The 11,143-nt window shown below is 37.6% G+C and overlaps 1 protein-coding gene across 3 annotated transcripts in view; it reads left to right on the plus strand.

Annotated features, from left to right (window-relative positions):
* Nucleotides 1–822: 822 nt before the first annotated feature.
* The window catches only part of ATP8B4 (ATPase, class I, type 8B, member 4), a 223,415-nt gene continuing 213,094 nt past the window's right edge, over nt 823–11,143 (plus strand). For all 3 annotated transcript variants that reach the window (XM_012728821.1, XM_012728823.1, XM_012728824.1), the window contains exons 1-2: nt 823–853; nt 4,360–4,418. In XM_012728821.1, the coding sequence (XP_012584275.1) occupies nt 4,391–4,418 (28 nt within the window). In that variant the 5' untranslated portion in view covers nt 823–853; nt 4,360–4,390. The remainder of the gene's footprint in view (nt 854–4,359; nt 4,419–11,143) is intronic.

Here is an 11,143-nt window from a genome sequence, read left to right on the forward strand (position 1 = left end):
TTCTGAGGTGAGCAGCGGGCGGGTCAGGAGAGGTCTGCTACGCCATGTGGTCATTTCCAGAGCAGGCGGGAATCTAACTCATGCGGAAATGGCTTTAGCTTCTCAGTGCAGTGCTTTAACCCACTGTGCCACTAGGGAGGGCCCGAGAATTTCATCTTTTAAGAAAAAATCTTAGTATTCTATTGTGCATATATATCACATCTTTATCCACTCATCTCTCACTGGACACTTAGGTTGTTTCCATAGCTTGCCTATTGGAAATAATGCTGCAGTGGACGTAGAATGCATATATTTGTTTACATTAGAGTTTTGGTAGTCTTTGGATAGATGCCCAGGAGTGGAATTGCCATGTCACATTATATAATAGATATATTTTTAATATTTTGTGTTAACTCCATACTGTCTTTCATAGTCTACTTTCCTACCAATAGTCTTACAAGATTCCCCCTTTTCCACTCCGTGTTAACACTTGTTTCTGGCCTTTTTGATTTTGATCATGCTTATGGAGGATGCCACCATTTTAATCCTTTGCATAGAATGAAACCGGGGGTAGGATAAGAACTGTTTAGCAGCTTTCCCTTTTCCATTTCTTTGCTTTGGGAATGATTTCAAAAAAGGAGGAATTTATTAATGTTGCTACTGTTGCTTTAACACTTGTGATGGTTGAAATTCAAAACCATTTTCTAAATTTCCGTTTGTAGAGCTAGATCTCATTTCAGCATATCTTTTTCTCTCATCTGATTTTGTTTACTTTATTTCCTTAGAACTACGCTGATCCAAAATTCAACAGGTGATGAATTTCTTTACTCCAACATCCTTTAAAGGTGGAACAAGTGTCAATTGTAGTATTGTGGTAAGTTGATAAATGTGCAAGAATAAAAGGACTAAATTTTACTTTCTGAAAGTTACACTAGAATATGCCACTGCACTGTGAACCTCATTAAATGTGCCAGATGGATCTTCTGACAAGGAAAGATTGACTTGGAGGAGGACAAGAATTTGGATGTTGACTCTTGGTTTTTAATTTTATCTTTATCTTTTCGAGAGTAAGACATAAGATCATTACTATGAAATAGTAAGTATATAAATATAGATCTTATAATTACAACTCTTACAGATATATTGTTCAATTCATATAATCCAATCTTGAATAAGTATGAGGAGAATATTTTCTTTAGGAACAAAAATGGCTAAAAGTAAAAGCTGGATGTAGTCTTTATCTTTAAAATGAAGGCTTCAAAGATACATTGGATAATTGTACTAGGAAAATAGAAAACAATGAAATATCCATGTGACTTCAAGGTAATTTTATATGGCATTGCTTTAGAGTTGACTACTTAGGATCTCTCATACGAGAACTTGCAGAAAGATCTAAAACAAGAAAGAGAAGAAGTTAATGGATATTTTCACTTCAGTTACATTTTTATTGCACAACTATATTTTGCTTCATCTTTTGTAATGCTGTCTGTTAGGATTAGTCCCTCAAGCCTATCTAGCAAACAAATACAGAGAATGAAAGAATAAATTGGCTAGTGGCCAGCACTTATATTAGCTTCCTGAGAGACTGAGTTTCTTTCTCTACTGCCTTCTCATGGCCATCTGTCAGGGCAAGATGATTCTTTTGCTATCTTGCTAAAAGAATCATTCTATCTTTTTACTGCTCCAGGGATCCTGAGTTGTGACTACAGAACATGTTCACTTAGTCTCCTGAGAGTTTTCAAGCCCTAACGAGTTGGTTTAGAACTTGTTGATGAGTCTTCATCATCTAGCTGGATGGGGCCATCAGATTTAGATGTCATTGTTTCAGAATTCATTCACCCTGCTGCCATATTGTATCATTATTACTATTTGTTTTGGAACAAAGACTGTCTTTCATGGATGAAAACCCATTTTTGTCCTTGTTATTTCTCATAGAAAGATTTTATCTCAAGAAACCCTTTTTGTGAATCTTGTTGTATCGCCAGAACACTTCCTTTTGTTGTCCTCCACCAACATTTACAAATTTCCCCTTCTTCAGTTTTCCTCTAACATTGCTTCTGTTGCTAACCAAATACTGCTCATCCTTTGAGGTTTTCCCTAGGCTGGAGATGGAAATGCACAGGAGGATGAGAACAGTAGAAGGAGGGTGTTGTCAAGAAAGCCACCATGGGTGTTGTCAAGAAAGCCACCATGGCACAAGCTTGGAATGATCTAAGACATGCTAGTACTTGGAGCTGGGGTCTGGGAAGGGTATTTGGTAATAGGGAGGCGCCTTTTATCACCTGGAAGCCCTTGCTGGATTCCTCATGGAAGTTGAAGACCTCATTCATTCTTTTATTTAGGAAATATTTTGAGCATGGACACACACACACACTCACATGGCATGCATCTTCTAGCTTGAATTCATGTGGCTTAGTAGTCAATCCTTAGAAAAGTAGTGGGTTTCACAAAGTGTCAGTTGCCCAGTTTGTTAGGCATACCCCAGCAGATGGCAACTTTCCCTGAGGTAGTAGAGGAGAATGCATGGATTTCGGGTGCTGGTGCACAACAGAGACAAATAGTCAGTTTTAGGCCTTTTAGATTCTGAGCGATTTGTAGGGAAGTAGTGGGTTTTATGAACTTCCCCTACATTTCCTTTGTTGCAATAATGAAGTGATAAGCTCTGTTCTTCCCCTCTTTTAGTCTCCGTATGACTGACCAACTTCTTCTTTATGTATGTTACTGCATCCTGCCACACCACTTCTTTGCGAGGGGAGCAAACAAGTCACTTCTCTTTTTAACTGAAAGAGCATGCATCAGTACCCAGTTGTGTGCAAAGATGCCTAAGCTTGCTTCCATGATCTGTTGGGTACTACGTGTTTGAAATAATTTTTTACTTCTTATGTATTCATTCTAATTTTTGGGTAAAATTAATTTACCATATGAAGAAATTAGACCACATGCAGGAAAAAATGAAAGATAATGGTAATTATGGCTTTTTGGATAACATATCTGAAGAAGAAATGTAAGAATATATTGATGAAAAAAACTGAATTGTATTTTTTTCCTCTAGAATCCAGTCAATAACTTCCTCTCACATTTAGCTCCTGCAGTTTAGCAGTGGTTCCCAGCTCTGGCTGTGGGAAGGAATCACCTATGGCACGCGAACAAAAAACAGATGCTGGAGCCTCATCCCTGAGATATTCTAATTCACGTGTTTGGAATACATTAGAAAATTGGACGGGCCCTCCCTGGTGGCACAGCAGGCTAAAGCCCAGTACTACAAAGCTAGCTACAGCCACTTTAGCATCAGTTTGATTCCAGCTAGGGAGGTGACCCACATGGCATAGCAGGCTCTCCTGTCTTGTCCACTGCTCCCCTCAGCAGTGTAATTCGTCAGTCTCCTGATCTGCTCCCCTCTCTGTCTCTGGTGAATCCTCTCACCGCCCTTACACCTCTGTGTTTACCTTAAATAGCTCCAATAGTTTCTATAATATAAGCTCACCATTTTTGCATAGAAATATTCTTTTTTAAGGTTCAATTTCTATAAATATTTACTTTTTATTGATGTTGTTAATTTAGATTTATTTTATTGAGGTATAGGCTACACCTCTACAGTTGTATGTCATTTCTCCACACCTACTCTCAAAGCTCCAGTAATCCTCCATTAGGCCCCTCTGTCCCTTTTACTCCAACCTATTACAACCCTATTTCCGTAGCATTGGTCATAGTCTGCCATGCTCTCCACCCTCCTGTTTTCACTTCTCCCCCATGCTCTCCTGCTGGATGTCTCAGATCCATAATCAGCTTTCAAGGTTTGTATCTGACCTTTTGTTTGGTTTCTCTGTAGTTCACATTAAGTGAAATGATCCGGTATTTATCTTTTTCCTTCTGACTTATTTTGCTTAGTATAGTGCCTTCCAACTCCATTCAGGTTGCCACAAATAGCATGAGTGCATCTTTTTGATAGCTGCATTGTATTCCACGGTGTGTACATACATACTTATATATACCACATCTTGATTCACTCATCTGTTTGGGGCATTTGAGTGGTTTCAATATCTTGTCTGTTGGAAATAGTGCTGTAATAAACATAGGAGTGCAGGTTTCCTTTCAAATTAGTGTTTTGTATTCTTTAGGAGGCCATATGAAGGTTTCCTCAAAACACTAGAAGTGGATCTGCCACATGGCATAGCTATTCCCCTCTTAGATAGTGACCAAATAAACACAAAACACTAACTTAATAGAATTATTCTTATCTGGTTAGATTTAAGTCTGGAAAATTGAATGTTATTCTTTGTTATGTGAATGACTGACCAAAAAGAAACTAAAATGAAGGAAAATTATGGTTAATGAGCATGAGCAAATGCTAATGGGCAATTTTCTTGTTTTCTTATGTAGGCCAACTAGTGAAAAATTATCAGGTGCAATAATGTTCTGCAGTAAAAAGAGACCACGTGGTAAGTACTGAGTTCTTCAGATGACACAAAGAAATATGATTTTTTTTGAGTTTTCTAAATTTATGTATTTATTTATTTTTATAACAGTTTATTTTTACATCATTTTGTACTTTTATTTTTCATCTCAGTTGTAATCCCTGCGGGTTTCCCATCACCAAGTCACCAGTGTGCCATCACCATAGTCCCGTGTACTTTCCTTCCCATGCCCCTGTTTTTGATCCCATTCCCCACTCCACCCCCACCAAATGTCTCTGGTATATGGCTGTTCATTATTCTTGTTATTTTCTCGCCTGATCCATTATACTCCTGCTATGAGCGAAACCATCCGTTATTTAAAGAAATATGATTTTTAAAAAACATTTATTTTACAGAGGTGCAATTTATATTCAAAAGTTATATCTCAACTTGGATAAGCTTAGGCAATTGGATAACTGGTGTAATTCCTACCCCCAAATAAGATGCAGAACATTTTGACATGCCAGTAAGTTCCCTTTTCCCCTTTTCATTCATATTCCCTGTATTCCACACAACCACCTTTTGGTTTCCATCAGCTTAGTTTTGTTTGTTTTAAAAAATTAATATAAATGAAACTATGCAACATGCTTTCTTTGGTCAGCATAATTTTTTTTGCTTTTATACATTTAATTAATTCATTTATTGATATAGCATTGTTTTACAACATTTATTATTTAGAGGTATAGCATAAAATCACATGGTATGCATCTATGTGATTGAATATAGCAATAGTTCATTTTTTCTTTTTAACATTTTTTTTTCCCTTAAATTTTACTTATTTCTGATTGTTTACACAACTATGCAATTTGGAGTACAAGATGACATCTTTATGTGGTTTGGGCCCAAGCTTCATTCACCAGCAATGCTCGTCAGTATCCCATCAAATTCCTACCCTATTCCTGACACCTCCCCCACCCTATTCACTCTCGTAAGCACTATTTTTCATAGATTCTGTGTTATTTGTATTGTGTTTTGCTAGGTTGCATTCTCTGGTTATTTATGTACCACAAATGAGTGAAACTGTAGAATAACTTCACTTTCTGACTTTTTTCACTTAGCATAATAACCTCAAGTCCCATTCATTTTGTCTCCAAAGACACTATTCCATCTTTTTAAAGAGCTGGTTGCCTTCCATTGAGTACAAATTCCACAATTTCTTAATCTCCCTTTTTTAGTTTGATGTAGTCCCATTCATTTATTTTTGCTTTTTTCCCCCTTGCCATTGGAGTTGTGTCACCAAGTACATTTTGGTGGTTGATGTGTTGAGTGTATCACCTATGTTTTCCTTTATGTAGTTGATGGTTGAAGGTCTTATACTTAAGTTTTTAATCCTGAGAAACTATCCAAGTTTCTCAGCATCATTTGTCAAAGAGTGTTTTCTTTTCTCCACTGTACAGTTGTGGCTCTTTTGAAAAAAGAAACAAAAGGTAAAACTCATTCTAGATTTTTAGTCTGCTTTGGGAACTTGAAAGTATTGACTCAAAGGGCATAATTAATGGCCTGGGGCATGGGAACTACAGTGAGATAGATTTTAGCTCATCATGATGTTGAAGGCTGCAATGGCTAAGTGTCCGGTAGAGAGCAGACAGCACCAGGAGATGATTACACACTGCAGTAGGGTAACCACCTGTCAGAGATGATAGAAGGAAGGAAAGGCATTAGATACACCCTAGTGCAGCTTCTAGGGTCTAAAGTCTGTGAGTCAAACCAAAGAAAATATCAAGAATAATTGAATATGTATATTTTTGAAGGAAAAACTACATAATAGTTTGTCCTTGAATAGCTAGAGAAAAAGGAGCTCAGTACTCTGGTTAGGATGCTACTTAAAAGTAACCTTGAATATTATTAATACTGCTCAGCTAGATCAATTACTCACCCCTCCACCCCTGACAAACACTTCCTGCCATCATGAACCAAAATTACATCGTGCTCTACAATAAAGTTCGTTATTGCATGAATATGACTTTCAGCATAGTTTATTCCAGTAAAAAAGAACATGTGTACATTCTCTAAGATGTACTGGAATGTTCATATAATTGTAGGTCCTTTTTTTTTTTATAAAGATGTATTTATTTATGCATACAGAACTGGGGTACAGGCCAGAGGTGCAGGAGTGGTGACAGGATTCACCCGAGACAGAGTGGGGAGCAGAACAGGCAGATCGACAAAGTACACTGCTGAGGGGAGCAGCGGGCGGGTCAGGAGAGGTCTGCCATGCCATGTGGGTCACCTCCAGGGCAGGGATTGAACTCATGCTGAAGTGGCTTTAGCTTCTTAGTGCTGTGCTTTAACCTGCTGTGCCACCAGGGAGGGCCCTGTAGGTCCTTTCTTTTATGAGGTAACATTAGCTTATACCACTATGATTTAGAGGCATAGTATCACAACTCCTCAGATTCTTGTCATCACACCACACTGATCACCAAGGCACACACTCCTCTATCATAAGTCATTGTTCCATTTCGATTACCCATAATCCATTTTGATATCTAGATGTTCTTTTACTTTCATGAATTTGTATATTTAGCTCCATCCTACACTGGCTACCAGCTAGCAGGACTGAACATACAAATTATTCCTTCTTTGAATTAGTTCTCTGTTCCCTTCTTTTTCTCCCCCAATTTTAGGGTACCCATTATCCTTACGATTACTTTCCATTTGGTCTAGGATACTTCCATGACTTTCTCCAGAATTTTTAAAATCTCTTCTATTGATCATTTGGCATCTTCCATTGTTTAAATCCTTATTGTTTAAATATTTGATTTGTAATATTATTCACTAATTATATTCCTTATGAATATAATTTTCGTTATCATGGCAATATGCATTCTCTGTCTTGTAGGACGATAAGATCTTCCATGTATTTTGTGGTTGGGTTCTAGAAAGTTGTTCCATATTTGTGATGTCATATTTTCCTGAGGTCTCAACTTGCTATATATTGTAATGAGTGTATATTTTGCTATTTTATATCCTTTCTCAACTCTCTCACCTCTCAGATATTATCAAGTTTAGAACTTCAGCAGTAGCCCAAGAGAGTACACTGGGGTGAGCCTACCCTGGCCACCAGCTAGCAGAAATGCTTTGCTCACAGACTGTGGGCACTGTGGTTTCTCTTAGTTTCTGACTACGCAGTCTGGGTGTCTGCCCAGAGGTCACTCAGTAGGGAGAAGTAGGTGGCTTCCTTGGCTTTCAAGCTCACGCAGACTCCCCATGTAGATAAAGCTGTGACTCTGAGCAATATGCCCAGAGGACTGCAGTCTCCCATGGCAGTAGGGCAATGAGCATATGCCTGGATGTCCTGGACTTAACTATGGAGCAGGGATGCACAGGGCAGGGAAACTCTCCCTAGACACAATGCCAGTTCCAAGTTTATACTTCTGTGCCCAATGTGGGCAAGGAAAAGCCACTGGTCATACTGTGTTCACTGTGGCTTCTTGCAGTTTCCTACTGTGTTCTCTGGGTGCAGGTTCAGAGTTCATGGAGGGTGACAACTGGGTGGTTTTCCTGGCTCTATATGACAGGTGCAGACAACCTGGGAGCCCAGCATTTGCCTGGGTCGGTGGTTTTCCCCAATACTGAAACTAGTCATTGGCTGCCTAGGTACCCTTTCTGAATAGTTGAACAGGCTGTGCTTTCTGAGATGTATGCACTCCCCATCCTGGGCTGGAGCCTCAGGAGATCCTGGGGCTGGGGGGGTGGGGGTTGGGGGGGGACTTTTGGTGGGGGAAGGGCACTATCCCTTCTGGTGAACTGGAACCAATTCTGACTTATTGTTTCTCAGTCTTTTCTACCCTTTCTGCTTGTTTCTGTCTCTGTCTCCTTGCTAAGACACCAGTCCTCATATCACCACTTCTGCTCCAGCTGTGGCTGCTTCCTCACAAGTCTAAGTATTTTAACTACATAGCTGGGTCTGTAACCTACAGGGCCACATGGGTCTGACTTTTTGTGTGACCATCATCTGCATCATTATGATCAGGAATGAAGCATCTTTCTGTTATAGTAGTTCCTAAAAATCTGGTTAGAGTCTAGAAAACTTTTTTTTAAATAAATTTTAATTTATCTTTTTTATTTCCTTACATTGTGGTAGTCTCCATAGTTCTCCCACAACCACATCACCTGTGAACCAACACCTTTACTCCCTTGTGTTCTTCCTTCCCCTATTTTCACCTTTTTTTCCTTTTCCCCTCTTGTATGCCTCAGATCTCTGGTCAGCTTGCTAGTTTTGTCTTTTTCTTGACCACTATATTCTGCATAAAAGTGACACCATCTAATATTAAATTTTTCCGGCTGACTTATTTTGCTTAGTATAATCCTTTCCATCTCCATCCATATTGCCATAAATGGCATGAGTTTGTCTTTTTTGATCATGCAGTAATATTCCATTGTGTAAATATGCCACAACTTTTTGATCTTTTCGTCTGTTTTGCAGCATTTGGTTTGTGGAAAGCTTTTTTGACTCTAAAATATTCATTCATTTATTCACTTCCTCAATAAACACTTTGAACTCCGATAGTATGCCACACATAGTGCCTTCCTTGACTTTAGGTAGCTTTTTTATGTTTCACATGTATCCTCACACAATTGTATGGTTTAAAGTATAAATGATAACTTAAAAACAGTTTATTTAGCATCTCAACAGATGGTATATTAGCCAGAAGAGCATATACTCGTTACCTGAAAATAAACCTAGGGTTGTCAGTGAAAAATATGCAGTGATATTTTACCACATCAGGATAGTTAATATCTGCAACATTTAATAAAGGAACACCTGCATTTGTATACACTTTCAGAATCTCCCTGGAAGCTTGGGCCATTGATGATATATATGTTGTGGGAAAACAATAATTTTTTTCCAGATATGCTTTATTATTTTCTCCATGTTATAAATCTCACATTCATCAAGATGTGAAAAATTCCAATTAATCGATACAGTTACTTAAAAGTTATGATTACTGGCTATTTTCTGTTTGTTCTTTGTAATTGACTCTTTCTGTGTAGCGTACAGGAGAGGACCAAAGACAATTTTTTGCAAAGCATGTATCTGCCTTTCTACACAGAAATTAGGAGTATTGTTTGTGTATAAAATACCTAATTCAGATTTCATGTAGTTTGGTTAATAGGGACGTGAAAGAAGTAGATAATTATAAGCTTTCTTTAAACTAGCTAAAGCTGTTCATGATGCGAAAATGGGGGCTATAGAGCCCGCACAAATTACTTCACAGGGAAGTCCTCAGTATGTTTGTTGATGGGGTGCGGGGTGGAAAGTATTAGACCCAGGTCACCTTAGGTCTCTCATGGGTGCTTTGTGAGATTTTCCTCCAAAAAACATTAAAAATTATATTTTTCCATTGTATGGATAGAAAGACAAATAGAATCCAGCTTGGATTCATATTATTATATTCATTTTTCTGCTAATTGTAAAATAAGTGAAAATTAAAACATTTTTGTATGCTCCTAAAAGTATTGTGGGCCCTAGGTATTGCATCAACTATGCCTACCAATGAGGCAGTACTTTGGTTGAATGTCTGTACACTGCTTTTCTGGCATTATTTTAGACCACATACTCTTTGGCAGGTACTGGGTTGGTCCTGTAGCCTGGTTGGTGATCAGAAGATAAATAAGACATGGAACCCATCCTTACAGGCCCCATGTTAATGCATATAACAGTAAAAGTATGTGTATTAATAGCTATGTTAATAGAGAGTTCTATATATAACATATTATAGACATTGAGTTTAGTTCTCATGGTAGAACAAATCCAAATGCTGTTTCTCAAGTGGTTTGCAGTTACTTATAAGAAGGAATTAATTTTTGTTTGAGTTTGCTTTTTGTGTACTACAGTAATTTGTAAAACTGGATCTGCAATTTTCAAAACCATCTATTTCCTTAATAGTAGTAAATGAGGTTATTATAATGAAGTGCCAATTGGTACGGGTGGGTCAGTAGCATTCTTAAGATAGTGCTGGTCCCTAAAAAGCTTTCTTGTACCTTTCAGTTTAGTTGGTCCTAATGAATTCCCTTTTACATTTGAATTGTGGGTGACTACTTGGGAAATTTTCCTTGGTTTCAGTGAGAGATGAGGGAGAAATGCCTCAATTCCTTTTATTTTACTACACTAGAATTCTGTGCACAAAGATAAAACAAATTATTCCAGAGATTCTGAATCCCTGCTGCTTGTTATAAATATTGCAGGACTCAAGTCTCCCATTTATAGGTTCCTCATCTTTTATAAGTAGGAGAGAGGGAATTCTCTCTTTCTATATAATATATATGTCTATAAAATTATATATATATATATAATTTACACAGTATAGATTATTATTTGTCATTCTTTTAATTTTGGGGGTGGTTTTTCTTTCTTAAAAAATGAGGTAATCTTGCACTGCATATGTATTAGGAGTACAGGTTCACACTTCTTTAATATATATCATGTCTACTTTAATATATATTATGTCTACATCATGTCTACTACCAAGGTAACACTACCAACCCCTACACTGTTGCTTTTGCTCCCACTCTGGTAACCTCATTTCTGCATATGGATTGCAAGTTTTTTTTGGTTTGGCTTTGTCTATTCCTTTGCTTTATTTATATAGATATAAATATAATAAATATTTTTATATACAACTAATTTAGGAGGTGGCTCATGATATGCTCTGATAATAAATTCTCCTTCATGTTAACTAGAATGTAATGTCTTTATAAGTTCACTT

This window comes from Condylura cristata, unplaced genomic scaffold (genome assembly GCF_000260355.1).
Source record: "Condylura cristata isolate star-nosed mole 26May11 unplaced genomic scaffold, ConCri1.0 scaffold00023, whole genome shotgun sequence".
Lineage (NCBI taxonomy): Eukaryota > Metazoa > Chordata > Mammalia > Eulipotyphla > Talpidae > Condylura > Condylura cristata.